The sequence below is a fragment of the Nyctibius grandis genome, chromosome 16, assembly GCF_013368605.1.
Source record: "Nyctibius grandis isolate bNycGra1 chromosome 16, bNycGra1.pri, whole genome shotgun sequence".
NCBI lineage: Eukaryota > Metazoa > Chordata > Aves > Nyctibiiformes > Nyctibiidae > Nyctibius > Nyctibius grandis.
Genome location: NC_090673.1, coordinates 6,772,514 through 6,792,811, shown reverse-complemented (window position 1 = coordinate 6,792,811; position 20,298 = coordinate 6,772,514). Strand labels below are relative to the sequence as shown.

The 20,298-nt window shown below is 58.5% G+C and overlaps 1 protein-coding gene across 3 annotated transcripts in view; it reads left to right on the top strand.

Moving 5' to 3' along the window:
- Window positions 1-13,789, top strand: part of RGS3 (regulator of G protein signaling 3) — a 67,646-nt gene extending 53,857 nt beyond the window's left edge. For 2 of the 3 annotated variants that reach the window (XM_068413788.1, XM_068413789.1), the window contains 6 exons: window positions 3,102-3,752; window positions 6,991-7,064; window positions 10,662-10,763; window positions 11,525-11,586; window positions 12,260-12,426; window positions 12,517-13,789. In XM_068413788.1, the coding sequence (XP_068269889.1) occupies window positions 3,102-3,752; window positions 6,991-7,064; window positions 10,662-10,763; window positions 11,525-11,586; window positions 12,260-12,426; window positions 12,517-12,702 (1,242 nt within the window). In that variant the 3' untranslated portion in view covers window positions 12,703-13,789. Of the gene's footprint in view, window positions 1-3,101; window positions 3,753-6,990; window positions 7,065-9,479; window positions 10,543-10,661; window positions 10,764-11,524; window positions 11,587-12,259; window positions 12,427-12,516 lie in introns of those variants that run through there. The other variant, XM_068413790.1, reaches the window with a different exon arrangement.
- Window positions 13,790-20,298: the final 6,509 nt, after the last annotated feature.

Here is a 20,298-nt window from a genome sequence, read left to right as displayed (position 1 = left end):
TTCAAAAAAACTTTTGAGTCAGTGAGTGATGCCCAAAGGCAGAGGGAGTGCAGGCAGCGGGTCACAGGTGCAGAGATTGCCCTGCCTGCTCCAGTATCCTCAATGTTTGGCTTTTTTTGGGTGTGTTGAGGCTTGTTCAATGGGGAAATGGATATTATAGAGTCTGTTGCTGTTGCAGACCAATCATTCTCCTTCCCTAAAATTACCCCTGATAGCTGTCGGGGAGCTTGGAGGCAGCTCACTCTTCTGCTTTCTCTTCCCCTTCTTGGGACACGCTGCCTTGGCCACTCAGTCTGAAATGGGAACTGAAACAGTGAAGTGTGAGTCCTCAGGGAGGGTGTAGTAAAGCCCCTTGGCCTTCCCAGCTCAGAACTGGGAGACCCAGAGGTTGAGAACGGGAAGACCCACATGTCGAGGACAGTGAGACCCAGATGTTGAGGATGGGAAGATGTGGATGCTGACAGCAGGGAAGCTCACATATTGAGGATAGGGACACCCAGATGTTGAGGGCAAGGAGACACAGATGTGGAGGGCAGTGACACCAAGATGCTGGGGATGGGGAGATCCAGATGTTGGCTGCTGGCTCCTGAGCTACTGCTGCTGGCTAAAGGAGAGGGACCTGTGCTGCAGTGAGACCCTGGGGTGTTTTGGATGAGTCTTTGAGGTGGAAGGACAGATGTCCCCTTCACCTCCCTGCCCAGACAGTTTCAGCACTGCCTCCATCTGTTGCCTCCTCCAGCAGCCCCTTGGCCATGATGATGGCAAGAAGGAAACCTGGTCACATCCCTGTTCTTGCTGGCCCAAATCACCTTTCTGCAGCGAGGTGGCCCTTGGCTTTGTGCTGATGAAGTCCCTGATGCCTCCAGCCATGATCAGGCTTGTTGGCTGGTCATGATGGCATTGCTGCCACCTTCTTCCCTGTCGTTCCCCCACCATCAGGTGATGTTTCGCAGAGCTCAGCCATGGCCTTTTCTATGAGGACAGGATTTCGCAGCCCCGGTGATGCTTTCAACCCGAGATGGAAACCTCGCTCAGTGGTGAGGCTCCTGCTCCTATCCTCCGTGCCACTGAAGAGCAGCAGAGTCTCTGATCGAATTAGCGCAGGGATTTAATTTAATCCCCAAATGTCTCATTTTAAAGGAGCCTGTTCATTTCCTTCTACGGCCTTATCTGATGCAGGCAACCAGCAATACTAAGCAGAAGGACTGGACAGATAGGGAGCTGTTGGGGAGGGGGAGGGCTTTGCGGGGAGCGAATTGAGGGCTGCCTGGGTTTTTCCTCTAATTATTTCATGAAATAATGATGACAGTGATTGCAATACAAATAAGACATAAACAGCATCATTAAAACACGTGCTGGTGCGAATACCATCTTTGCATGGCAAGTCTGAAAATGTTCCTTTTTTACAAGAAATTACCACGGTGGGAGTGAAACAGCCCCAAGGACGGGGTAAACTGAGCATCTGCTTTGTGCCTCCCCCCAAATCCGGCTGTTTCGCAGCCAGGGCAGGCACCACAGATGGGGCTGAGGACACGACAGTCTCTGAATTTTAGTCTTCAGACTTGCTGGGGCAGTTCAGGTGATGATGCTAAATCGCTGCCTGCACCATGTCGGGCTGGAAGGGGACAGAGCGGGTCCTCTCCGTGCTCAGAGGCGTAAGGGGGCCCTTTTGGCATGACAAAAAAGGACCAGGCACTGGCAGGCATGGATGAGCTCCTCTGGGTGCTGCCCAGGAGGCAGCTGCCCGCAGCGCTGAACCCAAGCATCTCTCTGGAAATCTGGCCTGCTTTTCGGACCTGACAGCTTGGGAACTCTTTGGGTGCAGCCGGGTGCCACACGGTCTGGGTGCCATCCCCTCTGTGCAGAGCAGATGGTGCTGAAGCTGGGGCTTAAACACCTCCAGGGTGTTTCCTGGGGCTGGCAGCAGCTTTTGCAGCCCAACATCTGCATACAGCTCCCTGGTGATACCCAGTGGTGGGTTATAATCCGTGTGCACCGGCTCTGCAGGGCGAAGGGGTGTTTGGCAGCAGGCTGGCTGTCCCAGGGGATGGCTTGCAGGGGTGTGCTGTCACGAGCCGGGGCCACCGTGTGGATACAGCCTCCGTCCACTCCATGGGTGCCTCTTCCCAATGGGATGTGAGGCTGGATGGGCTGATTCAGGAACAGGCTGCCCAGGGAGGGTGGGGAGTCTCCTTCTCTGGAGATATTCAAACCCCACCTGGACACAACCCTGTGCAACATTCTCTGGGTGACCCTGCTTTGGCAGGGGTTGGACTGGATGATCTCCAGAGGTCCCTTCCAACCCCAACCAGGCTGGGACTCTGTGATTCCTGGGGCCACTGCTCTTTTTGAAGCTGAAGTCAACCTAATTTGTACAGGGGAGGTGGCTTTGTTACCTACAGCTTTCTGGTTGCCATCAGGCTCATGAAAATGCTTGGATCTTGATTAAGGATACAGGGACAGTTTTTCTGGGTGACTTGTTACCTGGGGCTGGTCCTGTATAACACCCCCTGCCCCAGCCCTACAGGGACTGCGTAGGTGGGAATTGCTTCCCGGAGGGGAGGATTTTTCTCTGCTTTGGTCCTTCTCCCCCCCGCTGAGCTGGTTTTGCCCCTTTGGCTCAGATGGATTCTGTGCAAAGGGCAAATCACATGGAAGAGAGGACCCAGCTCTGGCAGGGGAGGCTCATCGCAGGCTCCCTCTGCTCACATCAGGGTAAGGATGATGTTACCGGCTCTGCCTCCATGGCTGGAGCAGGTTGGTTTCCTCCAAACCCACCGGTGCTGCCAGGTGCTGGAGGTGGGAGCTGGGTGGCCCCATCCCACTCCTGCCCCAGAGCCACCAGCTGGCTGCTGGTGGGGGAACCCAGTGCTCCAGGGATCAGAACCAGGACTGGGTGCTGTGGGAGTGATGGGCGACCTGCCACCACCTGGGGATGTGGGGACGCTGTCCCACCCCCCCAGAGCACCATTAGAGATGTACAGATTGGTGCCAGCCTTGTGGTTGGGATGTTAGGAGTGGAGAGGCTCCCCAGGAAGGTGACCAGCGAGAGATTTGGGGTGCTTCTGCCTTCATCCTTCTTTATCTTCTCTTCTGGACAGATGCTGGAGACGGATGCTGAGAAGCCGGGGCAGATGCGCTCGGAGGACCGGAAGGCAGCAGCGGGTGATGCTCCTCTGGCTGCAGAGACACTGGCTCCAGCAGAGCCCAGGGAGGCTCTGGGAGCCACCCAGGGTCCTCTCCTGGTGGAAAAGCAGCCAGTGGCCACCGAGAAGGGAGAGGAGCAGCCCAGCTCCCTGCCAGCCTTCGTCATCCCTGAGCTGCGGCTTGACAGCACCTTCAGCCAAAACGCAGCGGGCATGGCGGGCAGCACCACGGATGGCGAGGACGAGGAGGAGGAGGAGGATGATGATGAGGAGGAGGAAGATGAGGAGGAGGATGAGGACAGCGATGAGCAGTACTTGGAGAGGAACGAGGCAAAGCGCAGCAGCATGATCGAGACGTCAGGCTGCCAGCCTGTCTACACGCTGAGCGTGCAGAGCTCCCTGCGGCGCCGGACCCACAGCGAGGGCAGCTTGTTGCAGGAGGCCAAGAGCCACTGCTTCACCTCCGACACCACCCTCAACTGCTCGGACAGCCAGGGCATCAAGGGCCACTGGGCCCTGCCCTCCCCCAGGACCCTCAAGAAAGAGCTCGCCAAAAACGGCGGCTCCATCCACCAGCTCACCCTGCTGTTTTCGGGCCACAGGAAGGTACTTGAGCCGGCGCTGGCTCCTGCTTGGGCATGGGCATGAGGGAGCTTCTGGGGTGCAGGTGTCCTGGCATGTGGCCCCTCTCTCAATGGCCACAGCAAAGGTGGCATCTGAGGGGCCAGGAAGGTCCCTGCCACTGGCAGTCAGGATGGGAGATGCTCAGCACCCCGGGGATGTCACCCAGAGCCAGCGTGCTGGTGCTGCGGGTGGGCATCTCCCACCAATGTGTCCAGGTCCTACAGGATCCGACGTCCTGGAGAGCTGCTGTGTGGCGAGACCAGTGGAAGGAGAGGGACCTGGGTGTCTGCTATTGCAAAGAGCTGCTGGCAGCGGCGAGGACAGGGAAAAGCCAGGCTCCAGAGAGCCTTGGTGACAAAGCGTCCCTGGTGTGCTCAGGGGTGCCAGTGTGGCTTTCTGCCCTGGCCAGCCTCTTGTAGTCTCTTTGACTGTTGTGGAGGGCCTGTCTCAGAAAAAGTTTGAGGTCAGGAGCGATTTCTGACCCTGACATGCAGAAAGGGGGAGCAGGGGCGGGCCGTGCAGCAGGAGCTCTGCACGGGGCTGGATCCTGCTCACGGGGCCGGGTGTCTGGGGTGCTCCTCCTGCTCCCCGGAGCAGAGCTGGCCTTGGCTCTACTTTTGCATATCAAATATTTACAGGAAACTGTGTGCCGGTGCAGAGAGTGTGTGTGAGAAGTGCTGCTTGCCCCATTCCCCTGGGTGAAGCCTGGCTGGGTGCTGAGAGCAGCCACCTGCTTCCTGCAGCGCTGGCCTAGCACCCTGCTCTGCCCAGCCATGATCGTGCCAGCCTGATCCCTGCCCGTGGCTGTGGGTGCTGCTCGGCTTGGGGCTGTATTGCTTGGCTCACCACCACGGTGCGATGCTCAGGATCATGTTGCACAGCTCAGGACCCCATTACGTGGCTCGGGACCATGTCATGCTGCTCAGGACCACCTTGCAGAGCACAGGACCATGTTTCATACTGCTCCTTGGCAGGAGAGGCTGGTACAGAGCCCTGCATGTCACCAAGCAGGGCAGCATGAGGGGGTTAAACCCGTGATGGGGTTAACCCTCTCCCTGTCAGGCTCATGCTGCTTCAAAAGCTACCTCTGATGCTGTCTCCTGGAGCACTTTTTGGGCTCAGCGTCCTCAGCCAGCTGGTGAGAGCCAGCAATTGTGGACTAGGGGGCTCAGACCCCCTCCCAGATCCTATCAAGAGGGGACAACTTTGTGGCAGGGACACCCACGCTGCCTGGCACAGATGCAAGGAAGGTGGTGGCAGTGTCAGTGTCTGATGAGTGTCCTGTTAGGGCTGCTAGTGCTGAAGCTCCTGGAAAGAGGTTTCACAGTGCCGCTGTGCGAGCAACCTGGGAGTGCAGCTCTGGGGCCGGAGGCTGCTTCAGCGGTGGCTGTGGGGGGAGATCCAAGGAACATGCCCTGCCCTGGAGGGCCCCCAGCTGCGGGGGCAAACTGAGCTCCTCCTGGATTAAACTGCTCTGGTGCAGATGAAATGGGGTTTTTTGGTGCAGATGAGATTTTTTGGAGAGGGGACTGGGGCAGCTCATGCTGGCGGGGAGGGCAGCGTGGCTGCTGGACCTCCTGGTGCTCCCACCTCCAGCCCTACAGCAGCTCTGTCTGGCTCTGTCTGCCCCCCGCCCCATGCCTGCTCCCGTTGCCCCCCCCTCCCCGTGCCTGCTCCCGTTGCCCTGCCTCTCCAGCTGCCTGTGGAGGGGCCAAGGCTGGGAGGGGCAACGGTGCTGGGCCACCCTGTGCACAGGTTTTCAGGCACCTGCCATCCCCCTGCTTACACTTTGGAGGGACTTTTATTGGGCTGTGCCTTCTGATTAGTTCGATAAGACCCTCTGAGCTTTCTGGAGCAGGACACTGAAGTACCATTCCCCTCCAGCAGCAGCCAGGCACCGGCGATTCCTGCGCCCGGTGGCCTCGGTGGCAGGGCCACAGCATCCATCAGGGCACTTGTTTTTTTTTTCTTCTCCAGGAGCGTTTCAGAGGGGCTCATTTTGTTGGCCCTTTTAATGCTGCTGTGCCCAGTGTGCCTCCCTCCTTCCCGCGGTCGGGGCTGGGAGGTGGTTGGTTTAAGACCATATTGTGGCCGGCAGCGCTGGGACTCCTCGGGCGAGCTCCGCTGCTGCCTTTTGTCCCCGAGCGAGCGGAGCCTCTCCGGACAATGGCAGGAAACGTGCTCTGGCTGCGTGTCGCCCTGGCCAACCCGCCCGCCAGGGCCCTATCTGCTGGGGAAGGTGCTTTGCAAGGGCTGCATTGTTTGGGCCCGATAAACTCCGGAAACCCGGGCGCAGAATGGAAGGAAGCGTCAAAAGCCTCGAGCCTGGACTGTGGGGCTGCGGGGCGGGTTCCCACGGCACGGCTGCGGGGCGGCGATCCTGGAAAGCACCCTGCAGCCCCCGCGGCACGGGGCTGAGCTTGGTGTGGGGTCGAGCTGGATGCGGGGCCGGCTGCAAGCATCTTCCAGTATCATTCAGTAATGGATAAATTACTAAAGCCCCCGAGTTATGGTGGTCCCAGGGGTCCCCATGTCTGGCCCCAGGCTTTGTGGCTCAGGGGCTGCACTGGTGCTGCCCCGAGATCATGGTGCACCCAAGGTCCCCTTGGTTTGCACAGGCCATGCCAGGGCGGTGGTCAGGGAGTGGAGCCCTCTGGGTGCTCCTCAGACTTGAAAGCTGCCGTGATGATTCAATTATGGCTGAGCTGCTCTGGTTTTTCCTACCTGGGGACTCCTGCAGGACCCCTGATTGATTTTTGGGTGCCCAGTCTGGTTCTGGTGGCACAAGGTACTCTGCAGGCTGGGGAGGGGTCCCTGTGCCTACCAAGGACAGCAGGAATAGGAGCATCAGGAATGGGGATGTGAATGTCCTCTCCACAGGGGGTGCCACTGCAGCGACTTGACCTGGAGGGGCACCTGGGCCACCAGCTGTGGCATCTCCTTAGACTCTCCAGGAACACCATGGGGGATGGCACAGGACGGGTCAGGGAGTCAGGTTCCCATGCCAGAGCGGAGAGGAGCTTGTCCCATTGCGTTGCTGCAGGCAGCCGTGGTTGTGGGGAAGGAGCCCTGTGGATGTCACGGCTCTGGGCTGTGTGGGCGCGGGGACCACGGGGGATGTGGGGACCATGCTGGCAATGCTGGGTGGTGGCACTTGGAGTGCCACTGTGGGCACACACTGGTATGACGATACAGACGCTGTTTTTCTGTTCCCCCCCAGCTGAGCGGAGCCGACCCCGAGTGCAGCTGTGATGAAGGGGATGAGACCTCCCAGAAGAAACGGAGCAGGAACCTGTAAGTGTCACATCGTGGTGGCATCAGAGTGTACCAGGGCTGTTTGCCATGGGCAGACACCTCAGCCAAGCCCCGCTGGTCCAGGAAGCCCTCGGGGCTCCGCGTCTTGTTCCCCCAAGATTTGCTGGGAAGAAAACAGCAAAGACACGCGTGAACTAAGGTCTTGCTTCAGATGGGGAGTCATGATTTTCGGGCAGGAAGGTGGGAAGCGCGTTGAGGACATTGCCCAACGCCGGCTGAGAGCAGCCCCCTCTTTGCCTTGCTTTGACAGACGGGGCGAAGGAGCCGGCTCTTGCCGGTGGCGTGGGGAAAGCAGCTTCCCCAGTGCCGGCAGAGCTCTGCTCTGGCAGTGCCGGGTTCAGGGAGAGGATGTGCAAGTGGTGAAACATGAGCTGGGGGCCTCCTTCCCGCTGGCCCTGTGCCGGGAGGGGGAATGGGGAGGTTTCCCACCGTGGGACGGGCTCCAGCCCTCGCAGCACACCGCGGCATGCGGGCAGCGTGGTGGGAGCACCAAGCGTGGGGCCGCCGAGGGATGCTCACACCCCCCCGCCTCTCCCGGTAAGGCTCTGGGGGGGCCAAAAAGTGGGTCTGGGCAAGGGTGAGGCAGCCGTGGCCTTTGCCTCCCACGAGTGCAGCTGGGTCGGGGCAGGCACGGTGGCGGGGACAAGTGAGGGGGTTTTGGAACGAACCACCTCTGGTCCTGCAACGCCAGGATGCGGCCGGGTGTCACGGCCGCAGGGACGCCCAGGGCTGGGTCTGTCCCTGCTCCACGTGGCTCGGGGCAGGTGGAGAGGTCACACGTGGTGTGAGCGGCTCAGGGGGTGCGAGGGGGCCGGCCGCGCACGGGGGCTCGACGGCTTCTCCGCGTGTGCCGCCTGCCGGAGAGCGGCACTGTGGTCCCGCGTGCTTCCCTCTGCCGCTGGCTATTTTTAGCTCTTTTCATTATTTCCCACCCTCCACCTCCAACCCTTGAAATTCAAATGAATCCCTCGCAGCCTGCAGCAGGGACGTCCCTCCCCATCTGCGTGTCCCTGCTGCGGTGCTGAGCTAGGGGAATCGGGCTGGTGGGGGGAGGCTCAGCCCCCCCCGGCTTAGCAGGGTCAGGGCGGTTGCAGAGAGGGTTTTCTCCTCACCTTGAGACAACAGCGGATGCGCCGGGGAGCCTCTCGGCATCGCACCGGCCGGCTATTGGCTGGGCAGCTTGGTTGCCAGCCATCCACGGGGAGTATTTATGGTGCAAGTGGCCGGGGTTTGGCACTCGCCTCCCCTCCCGGCACCGGCAGGCTCGGCTGGCCCCGTGCGCTCGCCGGCGCTCCCCGATGTACCACGCGATGGTGGACTTATCCGAGAAATACCTGGAAAGGTAGGACTGGAGCTGCCCGCGGGGAAAGGGGATGCGCTTTGCAGGGGATGGTTGGGAAGCGGCGCAGAGCAATGGGGCTGGATGTGGCCTCGCGGCCGTGCCGGGGCACCGCGTGCAGGTCACTTTATAGTGGTGACTCCAGACAGAAACTGGTACTTTGTGATGAAACGTTATTTTTGCCGTGGCGTTTTATACCGCAGGTGGGGGCTGCGTGTGCCACAGGCTGGTTTTGTGCCGCTTGCTGTTTATTTACAAGCGTGTGCAAGAGGAGCAGCGGGTTTTAAGTTGAGGAAACTTCCTTAGGTGGTGCTTGCAGTTGGTAAATCTGCCCACGAGCCGCGACGACCTGCGAGCCCGAGAGCCTGGCGTGCGGCAGAGCTCTGCAGCTGGCTGGCATTGTGCGGCTGGAGGTGGCCCACGTGTGCTGGGGACACACACAAGGGCTGTTCAGAGCTTTGACAGCCCCGCCGGGCGCCAAGCTGCGGCCGCTGCCTCGCTAAACTGGGAACGCTGCTAAAATTGTTGCTCGGGGCTGCGTGGGGTGGCCCGTCCTGTGTGGCGGCTGCGCCTGGGCTGACAGCGTGGTAATGGGAGGCAGATGGTGTTTGGAGCGTGAGGCTCCGTGTTTGGATCCGCTTTTCCCACGTTAGCGCTGAGCTGGTGCCTGGCAGCTGGCAGCAGCGGGACGCGTGTCCTGCTGGGACCACAGCCCAGACGATGCAAAGGCAGCAAACCCCCTCGTGCCCCCCGACGAGGGCACGGACAGCACTGGGGACTGGGGGGGGAGGATTGCCCTCTGAAATCCTTCCATGGCTCAGGGTGCTCAGCACTTGCAGGACTGAGCCCTGGGGTTGTTGCGGCTGGAGAGAGCTGTGGGTGCAGACAGCATCCCTTGGGGTGGGGTACACCCTTGCCTTGCGTCCCTCCTGTGCCCCTCGTGTCCCCAGCCAGCCCTGGGCATGGCTTGGCTGGGCAGAGGTGGCTCCTCCAAGCATCCTCACGTAGACCCACTGGTGTGGGACCCGTGGAAGGTTGCAGAGGGGGTGGCCTGGCCGTGCCACCCTGGGGCCCCATCCGCCCTGGTGACGCCACCAGCCTTGGTGCAGGCTGAGCATCCCCTGCACCCCTTCGTGCCGTGGTGTCATGCAGGGGCTGTGCCACGAGGGGACAGCATCGTCCACGCCTGTCCTCACCCGTCACCCCTTGCACCTCCTGCTCCCCTGCCTTGGCCCCCGGGAAGCCCTCGCAGGGCCAGGCTGGGGCTGGGGCTGGGGGTCCCGCTTTCCCCTGGCACTTGCCAAAAATCTTTACCCCACTTTGTCCTGGTGGCACTTTCCTGGGGGAACCAGGAGCCCAGTGTCCGGGTACACGTCAGTCCGTCCGTCCAGGGACGGCGGAGCGAGGACCTGTGCAGGGTGGCAGCACGGGGTGTCTGTGCCCCAGCCACCCCTCTGTGCCACACACTGCCTGTCCCAACCACCCCCTCATGGGGATGTCCCCACAGCCGTGCCTGTCCTGGGCTGGCACAGGAGAAGCGTGAGCACCAGTGGGTTGTGTGTGGGCTCCCACCCCCGTCCCCGCAGCGGGGACATGGTGAAGCGATGCTGTCCCACCCTTCTCAGCCCCGCCGCCGGCCCCGCTGCCTTCCCCGGGACGCCTGTGCTCTATAAATAGCCCTCGTAAATCCCCGCCGTGATTATTTTCCCCGCCGTCTCTTGAAAGGCCCCACTATCCGCCCTCGGTGCTGATTTTTCCACCTTCCCTCAAGTTTCCCCAGCAACGGCGGAGCCGTCCGAAATAGCAGCGGGGCTGACACAGCCCTCGCTCAGGCGTGCCTCGTCCACCCCACGCCGCATTTAAAGCTCCTCCGGGCTGAGCCCTCCCACTTCCGCGCTGGCCTCGCCGGGCGGGAGCGCGGCACCGAGCCGGCGTCAGAGCGCCCGAGCGTCTGGCCACGCCGGTCGCTCCGGGAGCCGCCGCACGGGCCATCCCAGCAGCCATGCCCTTTTTCCGTGACCTTTCCAAGCCCCAGCCGCTGGAGTTTCACGCGGAGATGCTGCTGGGAGTGCAGAGACCCCACAACGGCAGCCTGCAGCGCCGGCACACCATGAAGGAGTAGGTGGTGGGCGCAGGGAGGTGGGCGACGCGTGGGGTGAGGCTGCCGATGGGTCCCCCGGGTGCTGGGTGTCCCCCTCAACCCCTCGCCGCCTGCTAAGTCTTGCCCTTCCCTCTAGAGCCAAGGACATGAAGAACCGGCTGGGGATTTTTCGGCGGCGAAACGAGTCCCCGGGGGCCAACCCCTCCGGCAAGCTGGACAAAGTGCTCAAGTCACTCAAGTAGGTGCCACGAGCGGGTGGCGTGGGGATGGGGGGCCGTGGGGGCTTGGGGACGAGGTGTGCTCGGGCTGAGCATTGCCTCCAGGGATTCTGGGGTCACCCTGTTTGGGGAAGCTGCAGACAAACAGTTTTTGTATCTGCAGGAGCATTAAAAACATTTGTTGGCTGAAAATTCGCCCCCAGGTGGGTGGGAGCTCTGTGCCCGGGAGGCGGCACAGCGGTGGCTCAGGCTGGAAATTTCCCTGACGGTTGCTTTTTCCCGGTGCCTGGAGGTGAAACTTTAACTGGCTGGAGGATGGTTTGAAAAACCACTTTGCTCTGGAGATGCTCCAGCAGCCAGAGACGAGCCCTCCCCGTTCTCACACCCGGCGGCTTATCCAGCTGCTTGAGTGGGGCAGCTGAAATCCCCGCTGTCCCCCAGCCTCCCGGGCGCTGCCCAGAGCTTTCCCAGTTCTCGCTCACACCCCCCAGGGGCACGGCTGCCTTCACAGCCCTCTTTATATCGGAATTTCCTCCTGCCAGTCTGAGGGCAGAGGTCTCCTTCCAGCAGAGCCACCCTGGCACTGCCTGGTGCCAAGCCTGGCTCTGCCGGGGGGATGCTCCGGCAATGCTGGTGCCGGTGTGGGAGCCGGAGCTGGCCCCGCTGGGGCACACGGCGGTGCTTCATCGGCTGGAAATGTTTTGCTCGTGCTGCGTCGCAGCAGGCAGCGAACGCGACTTTCACAGCTTCCCTTTGCCAACGCGCTGTCCTTGTCCCACAGACCCACTCCCGAGGAAGCTCTCAAGTGGGGGGACTCCCTGGAGAAGCTGCTGCTGCACAAATGTAAGTGTTTGCCCGTCTCTTCCGCCTCTGTTTGCTGTCGCAGGAATATCCAGGCACGTGCGTGGATAAAGCTGGGATTTCCTGTGTTAGTCCCTTCTGGGATTTGGGGGTAGACAAAGAGAAATGAGGCTGCCCCTTGCCTGCACCCCTCTGCTCCTGTCTCGGCCAGGGAGGGGGATTTTGTGATGGGGCCAAGGAGAGCCAGGGCGTGGGGCTGCAGCCCCCCTCCAGCCTGGGGAGGAAAAGGCAGCGATTCGAGTCTGTGCGTGATCCGGAGCTGTGCAGGGGGGCTGTGCAGCAGGAGCTGCTTTAGACCATTCCCCTTCTCGCATATCACAGCTGGGGCACCCCACATTGTGGTCACGTCCTACACCCGGCCCCCGCAGGGCTGGCCAGGGGGTCCTCTCCCCACTACTACCCCCGCTCCAAGCCCAGCCTTCCTCTTGGCTCTCCCTGCGTGCAGCCGGGCTGAGGACTGTGGGTTCAGCACATGGATGGCTTGTGTTGCCACGCTTGGCCTGGCAATGCCATCGCTGCCTGCTTGCACAAGGGCTACCTCCCCTCATGGGGAGGCAGTTTAGGTTGCACCTTTGCAAGGTTCCTGGGCTGAGGGTCTTGTGGGGCTGTTCCCTGCCTGCGAGCCGCGAGTAGAGACGTGCCTCTGTCCCCACAGACGGGCTCGCTGCCTTCAGGGCCTTCCTGCGCACGGAGTTCAGCGAGGAGAACCTGGAGTTCTGGCTGGCCTGCGAGGAGTTCAAGAAGATCAAATCCCAGTCCAAGATGGTCTCTAAGGCCAAGAAGATCTTTGCCGAGTACATCGCCATCCAGTCCTGCAAGGAGGTGAGGGCTGGCTCCCACGCTGGCGTGTGGCTCCGTGGCTCGGCAGCTGCCCATGGAGTCACTCACCAGTGCTGGTCTCTCTGTCCACAGGTCAACCTGGACTCCTACACACGGGAGCACACCAAGGAGAACCTGCAGAACATCACCCGCAGCTGCTTTGACCTCGCGCAGAAGAGGATTTACGGGCTCATGGAGAAGGACTCCTACCCCCGCTTCCTCCGCTCTGACTTGTACTTAGATATAATTAACCAGAAGAAAGCCAGCTCCCCACTGTAGACCCAAAGACTCTCTCGGGACAGGCTGGGAGCTGTGTGTTTACATGAAATGGGGCAGTGGAAGCCTTCCCAGGGGGCGGTGGGAGCGTGCCTTCCCGCTGCCCTTCGTGCCCCCGAGCTGTATCCCTGCAGCGGACGGGTGTGGGGCAGCTGAAGGCACCGAGCACGAGGCCGAGGGGACCAACAAGCCAAGCAGTCTGGTACTGCTCCATCGCCCCGTCTCACCATCGCTGGTACGATGCCTTTGGGGTGACTCTGGCGTGGATTTGAGCCAGGAGGGAAGCTCCCACGAGACTACTGTGAAGCACGCGCCGGAGCTGTGAGCATCGCTGGAAGGTGACGAGTGATCCCGACTCGGCGAGGAGGAGGAAGAGGACTTTTGCGCAGGGCTCCGGCAAGGGGTCAACAGCACCGACATGAACATCTTCCCCGGATTAAAGACTTCTGAACTGGACCAGCCCCACGATGCTGCTGTGCTTCCCCGTGCGGGCGATGCCTCCCGGCTCCCCCGCAGCAGCTCTCGCAGGAGCCCGGCGCTTCCTTCGCTCGTGGCGGGTCCCCCCGGGAGCAGCGAACGCCGGGTCCTTCCCCCGCGCTGGGGGTGTGCAAGCCAACCGCCTCCCGCTCCCACCCCTGGTTTATTTATTGACCTCCTGTAGCTGGACGCGTTGCTGTGTAATAGGAAATCCTCGTGTCCTTTCCTGTTCTGAAATTACAAGTGCAATATTTGTGTGTGTCGCGGTGGAGTTCTCCGGTGGAGTGGATGCCTTTTTTTTTTTTCCGAGTGCGTACAACATTTTCTAAGTTAGCGGGTTTTATCTGACATAACGCGTTCCCTAGCAGCGGGCCGCTGGGGGAGCCTGGGTGTATATATCGTGCCCTGACGACGGAGGGCTTGGTGATGGAGAAAAGCAGCTCCGTGAATCAGACGCTCTCCTTACTCTGGATAACGATGTTGGGTTTTGAGGAGCGGGGGTTAGTGCTGACCCTGGCAGAGCTGGACAGACTGCCTGCCTCCAGGCGCCCAGTTTACAGTGCGAAGCATCTCTGCAGTTAGCAAAAATACATTGTCATGGCCATAGGTAAATAAAAGGAGAATATAATTTCTTGTAGCTGCCTTTTCTTTGTGGCGTGTTTCTCAGCGCTGGCAGAGCCGGGCGTCCCCTGCTCCACTGAGGAGTGTAAAATCCTGTTACGGCATGGCTAAAGAAGGGAAAATCTGTCTGCATGAATTTCTGAGTTGTTTTTTATCACTGAGCAGCTGCCAGAAGCTCCTGAGGCGAGGCCCGGGTGTAGCCCTGCAGGAGCACAGAAAGTTTTGCCCAAAACGAGTCTGTTCCCAGGGACAGCGTTCACTGTTTCAACACCAGGGGCATGAACCGCTGAACATGGAAATGCCCAGAAACATAAGTGACCTAGTGTAGCTCCAGGTCCCTCTGGGGACACACCAAAAGAAGCAGCAGAAAGCCTGACAGTGCTATTTCAGGTCCTGGCTGCATGGCTGGGCAGGGCTGCTCCTCCCTGGGCAAAGGCAGCGCTTCGACAGCTCTGGTGTGTGATGGAAACGTTTTGTAAAGGCCATTCGTGGTGTGTTTGGTGTTTGAAATGTGTTGTGCCTGTCACCTGCTTGTGGTTGGCCTGGGATGGCTCAGAGATGTGCTTATGGTGTCACGGGGCCGTGCTGTGCCGTGGGGCGGCGTGGCACAGAGGTGCTGCTGGTGATGCCCAGGGATGGAGGTGGTGTGGCTGCCGCAGCGGTCCCACCTGGGCACAGCTCTACCGGCAGACATGGGTTCTTCTGGGGAACTGTCTGTGTTTCCCTCCTTAAACAACCAGCAGGTGATGGCCAGGTGGGGAAACTGAGGCAGAGCTGAGGGGACCCCTCAGGGGGCAGCGGGAGGCAGCGGGGTTGATGGGACGCCTTTGTGGCTCTCCTGGGGATGCTTTGGGCACCCTGGAGTCAAGGCCCATGGGCTGGTTGTCCCAGCTGCGACCTGGTCACTGACCCCGGTGCTGGGACCCGGCGGGTCGGTGCAGCCTCCCTGCGAGCACTGCCACAGTCACCCCACCTGGCTCCTCCAAGCGAGACCCTCCTCTTCCTCCCAGCATTGCTGAGAGTCTTCATCTCCTCTCCTTCCCAGCTGGGAGGTTTTCCCTTCATATCTGGCCTTGGCACAGATCTTCTTGCCCTTTCCCCCTCTCTATATCACCCACAGACTCTTGACCCCCCCCTCACTCAGTCCCAAGCCATCAGTGTTAGGAAACTGTTATTACAGGGTCACTTTGTTGGCCCCCCCCACTCCGTGTCCCTGGGCTCCCAGGGCAGCACGCAGGGGGCTTCGTGGGTACCGGGCAGCTCGGTACCTTCTCCCTGCCCTGAACGCCAGGTCCAGTGAACCCTTCTGTGGCTGTGACAGCTCAGCTGACACCACCTCTGTGGGGTGTCATCCAGGAAACAGCCCTGCAGGAGCGACAGAAATTTGGGCATTGCTGTGACAGAATTTATTGCTGTCGGGCCAGGTTAGCGTGAGTCACTCGGCAAACACCGTCCCTGCGTGCTTGGGAGGTGCTTGATTTCTAGGAGAGGCTGGGCTGGGGCGGGAGGTGGAAATGCCAGGTGCTTGTCCCATCTTTTCCCAGTATGGCCAGTGCCCTCTGCGTCAGGACAGGTCTCATTATGGACCCTGTGGTGACACCAAAGCCACAGCTTTGTCCCTTCCATGCCGTCTTCTCCAAGGCTTTGTGACATAGAGTGAAGGGTATGAGAAACTTGGAGCGTCTGGATGGGAACTGGATGGGGGATGTCAGCTCAGGGAGGGGTTTGTTCGGAGGGGGACATTGGTCGGATGGAGACACAGCCCCACCGCCCTGAGCAGCTCCTTGTGCAGAGGGGATTAGGGGCCGGGGAGCTGCGGAGGCTGTTATGGGGACACTGAGCTGACAACGCTAGCAGGAGTGGGACAGAAATTTCCTTATTTAGCACAAAATAAGATGTCCAAGACAAAAATCCAACCAGGCTGCAAGGGATGTGAAGAGAAGAAATTACTGAGGTGTCGATGCCAATGCAACGAGCCTGGACAATGAAAGTGGGTGTTGGGTATTCCAGAGGCATGTTCGCAGGGCAGCAGTGCTGAAATCACGGGGGGTCGCCTCGTTGGGGATGTCCCTGGGGATGGAGAAGTGGCGATTTTCAGAGAAAAGGCCATTACCTGTGCCCAAGCCACCTCCACCAATGCTGTGAAGGTGATGGGTGGCACGGGGTGGTGACAGCAAGAGCCACCGCCTGGCTCGGGCTCATCCCAAACCCCTGCGGACATCGCTGCCCCCATGCTCCTGTCCCACACCATGGCCGAAGGCAATTTCCCAGTGGGGAAACCGGTGCCTTCCAGACCAGGGAGGATGCTGCAGTGGGGCTTATCTCGGCAGATAACCAGGATTTATCTCGGGGTTAAAAATTAGTGGTTACTCAGTTGCAAGCGGTCACAGCTCAGCTGTGTTTGTCATCTGCAAACAGGGTAAAGTCCACCTTGGCGCAGGTGCTCTCAGTTCGTTCGCAGGACGAAGCTCGCCAAGCTGAAGGCAGCCATGAGGTGAAGTACCCCGGGGAAAGGATTTAAATGGGAAAATGGGAATAACCACCAGAAAGTGCTGAATGCTTTATTAGGTTCAAAAAAAATGCCATGACCCTGTATGTGAAAAAGGTTAAAACTGCTGGGAAAAATGTCCTAAGGTCCTGGGTTTAACATCATGATTTCCTCACACCCTCAGGGATGAGGACGTTGGGATGAACCAAAAGGTCTTGGGGAGGCTGATAAATCACTTGCCTGTCCCAGGTGATGGCTCTTGACCCTTCAAGTGTCCCTCAGCTCAGGATTTCATCAGCTTCCTAACGTAGCAGCCAGAGCGTTGGGGTCATCCATGATTTACAAAAGCAAATGAAGTTCTGAAAATAGCAGCTACCTGAAAATACAGTTCAAGTTGCCGAGCACCTCTTGGGTGAAGACTTATTGGGAGAAGCTTATGAGCAGCGTGGGTGTCCCACGCTGAGATTTTGGCCCCTCGGCCAGCACTGATCCTCCTCTGCACACAGATGAATCATAGAATCATAGAACGGTTTGGGTTGGGATGGACCTTACAGACCATCTAGTTCCAACCCCCTGCCACGGGCAGGGACACCTTCCACCAGACCAGGTTGCTCCAAGCCCCATTCAACCTGGCCTTGAACACTGCCAGGGAGGGGGCAGCCACAGCTTCTCTGGGCAACCTGGGCCAATGTCTGGAAGGTGCTAGAAGGTGTCCCTGGAGTCTTCTCTTCTGCAGGCTGAACAGCCCCAACCCTCTCAGACTGTCTCCATAGCAGAGGTGCTCCAGCCCTCTGAGCATCTCCGTGGCCTCCTCTGGACTCGCTCCAACAGCTCCGTGTCCTTCTCATGTTGGGGGCCCCAGAGCTGGACACAGCACTGCAGGGGGGGTCTCACGAGAGCAGACACAGCGTCTGAGGAAGTGTGATGCTTTGCAGCCAGCAGCACTCAGGTTGCAAGGGGGTTTCATTTCGGAGCTGGCTAGCGGCCGTGAGTGTAAAGCCTTTCTCTTATTTCTGCAAAAAATGAGAAGTTTGCCTTTTTTACAGGTGTGCACCATACCCTGAGACACTCCAGCAATGTACAGCCTTTATTGGGCTGTTCCAAGGCACCCATCCTGGAGCATAAACCTATCCAAATAAACATAACTTTCTACTGAGCAAAATAATTCCTTGGACCCCTGATTAGACAAATATTCTCACAATAGAAACAAGGCTACTTTATAGCCCTAGACTAAACATAGCTCAGCAGCTAGATATTGACACTGCAGACGCAAGAATTCCCTGCCCTGGTGAAAGAGCTGACTTGCTGTGCGAGTCAACCCCCCTCAGAAAGTTATCGAGGCTTATCAGGAGGGCACCAGACTCTTATGTGGGTAGCCAAGGTGCCCAGAAGCCTGCCAGAGACCCAGCCGTGGGGACGCCTGGTCTTTGGTCGTCTGCACGACGGGGCTGGAAATTGGGGTTGGTCTGGGTTTGTTTGGGGACTTTTGCTTCTACTGGATTTGATAAGGGCCAGGGAGGTGCAGAGATGTATCTGAGGGCTCCTGTCCTTCCAGTGACACTGGGGCTGAGCTCCGAAAAGCCATATGGGGCAGCTGAGGGGAGTCTCTGCAGGCCGATGGGGGTCCCCAGCACAGTGCTGCCCTGGGTGGGGTGTCACCCTGTCCCAGGGCGCCACAAACAGTGATGCCCTTGAATTGAGGCTGTAAGGACCAGTGCCACCACTCTCGGTGGCTGGCATTAACAATGCTACTCCCACAAAAATCTGAGGGAGCAAAAGGGGAGGGGAAAAAAAAATGCTTCTGAAGTAAAAATAAAAACAGATTCAGATGCTGTCTGTCAAGGGAACAAAATAAGCTGAGCTGGGCTGCTGCCAGGACAGGAAATCCAGCGGCGGTTAAGGGTCCCCTGGGTGCCGCTCACTCATTCGGGAAGCATTGTTATGACCCTCTCATTGCTCATTTTCTGATTCTTTTCTGCATTAGGTCATTTCTACTCAGCTCATCCAGCTCACGCATTCCCCGGTGCTGGGGAAGGCAGGCAAATAATGCTGACTCTCGGCCAGCCTTGAGGCGCTGGGGAAGGCTGGAGAAAAGGACAGTGAAAAACACTTTCCTTCATTGCTGAGCAGAACTGCAGGGCAGCGACACAGAGGGAGGACGACGAGGACCTTCTCCCTAGGGTGACCCACCACCAGCATCCCCCGCACCGCTTTGGGTACCGCCGAGATGTGCACGGGGCACAGGCAGAGCTGGAGGTGATGAACTGGATTCTCACCTTGGAAAGAGCCAGGACCCCCCCTCTTCCCTGCCTTCATCCTTTGTCAGAGGGTGAGGAAGGAGGAGGTGGGAAAGAGGGAGAAGAGCCAAGCGGGAGCAGGTGGGGACCAGGGACAGGGTGTTTGCATAGGAGTCATTTGCAAGTAATTTCTTGTCCCTTCCTGAACTGATAGGGCAATTATTTCAGGACACACGTGTTACTCATGAAAAGTTCCACCGAGCCCATGCGTCAGTTCATCGGTGCAGCAGCCCTATTCTCCCTAACGTGATCACAGTGTTTCTAGACAAAGACAAGTGGGTGAAACCTCCTGCTTCTGGGACCAGGGACAGCAGTGACCGGGCACAGAGCACCAGACAAACCTCCTGGTCCAGGGCAAATCAACAGCTCGGCAGCAAATTGGGCTCACGTGTTGAAAGCCGATCCTCAAAGCCGGGCAAACACTGCTCTGCTCTTTGATGTAGCTCCTGTTCTTGACACCAGACATTTGGACAAGTGCATCTGATTTTGTACCTTATTCCCTCCAACCAGCTCAAGAGGGATGTAGAGAAATTGGAGGGGGATCCTGCAGAGGTTACTGAGGTGGTCATGGACCTCGTGCACAGGACCTACGTGGAAGGATGGAGCTGGGCTGGGCTAGTCGGGGATCTAACAGCATCCTACAACTTTGGGAAGGACAGCTACAAAGGTGATGGAGCCAAACTCTTCTTGGTAGCACCAGGTGACAAAATAAGGGGCAATAGACACAATGTATGCAACTTTCATACCTTCAACTTGGACAACAGGAAAAATATTTTCATTTTAAGGTTGATACAGCAGAAAATCAGGCCCTCAGAGAGGTAGGGGCTGTTTACTGTTGGAAGTGGTCAAGACTTGGCCAAAGTCACGGCTGACCTGATTGGGTGCTGGTGATATTCCTGGTCTGAGGGAGGGTTGGACTGGACACCCCCAGGGATGCATCCCTGGCACACCGAGGAGCCTTCCTCTTGCTTTGCTGGTGGACATGGGCAGCATCTTCCAGGACACAGGCACTGAGCCCAGAGGAGATGTGGGACGGAGGTGCAGCAGGCCAAAGTCCTCACGGGAGCAGCAGAGATGAGTCCTGTGTTTTTCTACAAGAAAAAAATTAATTTCTGTGGCTTGGGGACAAGCCCATCATGTTAATGACCGAGCCGAGGGAAGAGCTCCTTCCTTTTCCCCTCTGACCAGCTCTGAAGCTGTTTGGTTCTGAGTAAAAGATGAGAGCTGAGCGCCAACAATTGGGCTGGGTTGAGCTGTGGGATGGTGATGTGGAGCTCAAGGTGACGTCGCTGCTGTCTCCAGCTGCCCTGTCCCCTGATCGGACAAACTCATCTCCCTAAATGATATGACTATAAAATTTTGATCTCCAGATGACTGAGTTTTCCAGAACTAATTTTTAAAACCTTTTTTTTGGCCCAACAAACACGCTGACCACCCAATGCCTGAGCAGCACCCTGATAACTGTGCAGCATCAGACGTGGGATGGGGATACTGGGTGGCTCTTGCAGCTATTGCCCAACGTATTTAATTTACTTTACCGTTTGAATGCAAACAATTGACTTAATTAACTAGATGATCTTTCAGGGAACCAAAGTGGTGTTACAGGTAGGAAGTCTGATAAGTTATTACAGCCCATTTTTCCTTTTCTAAAATAAATAGAGAGGAAGGAAGTAGGATGGGAGCCCTTGCAAATCACGTTTTAACATAGTGTCAACT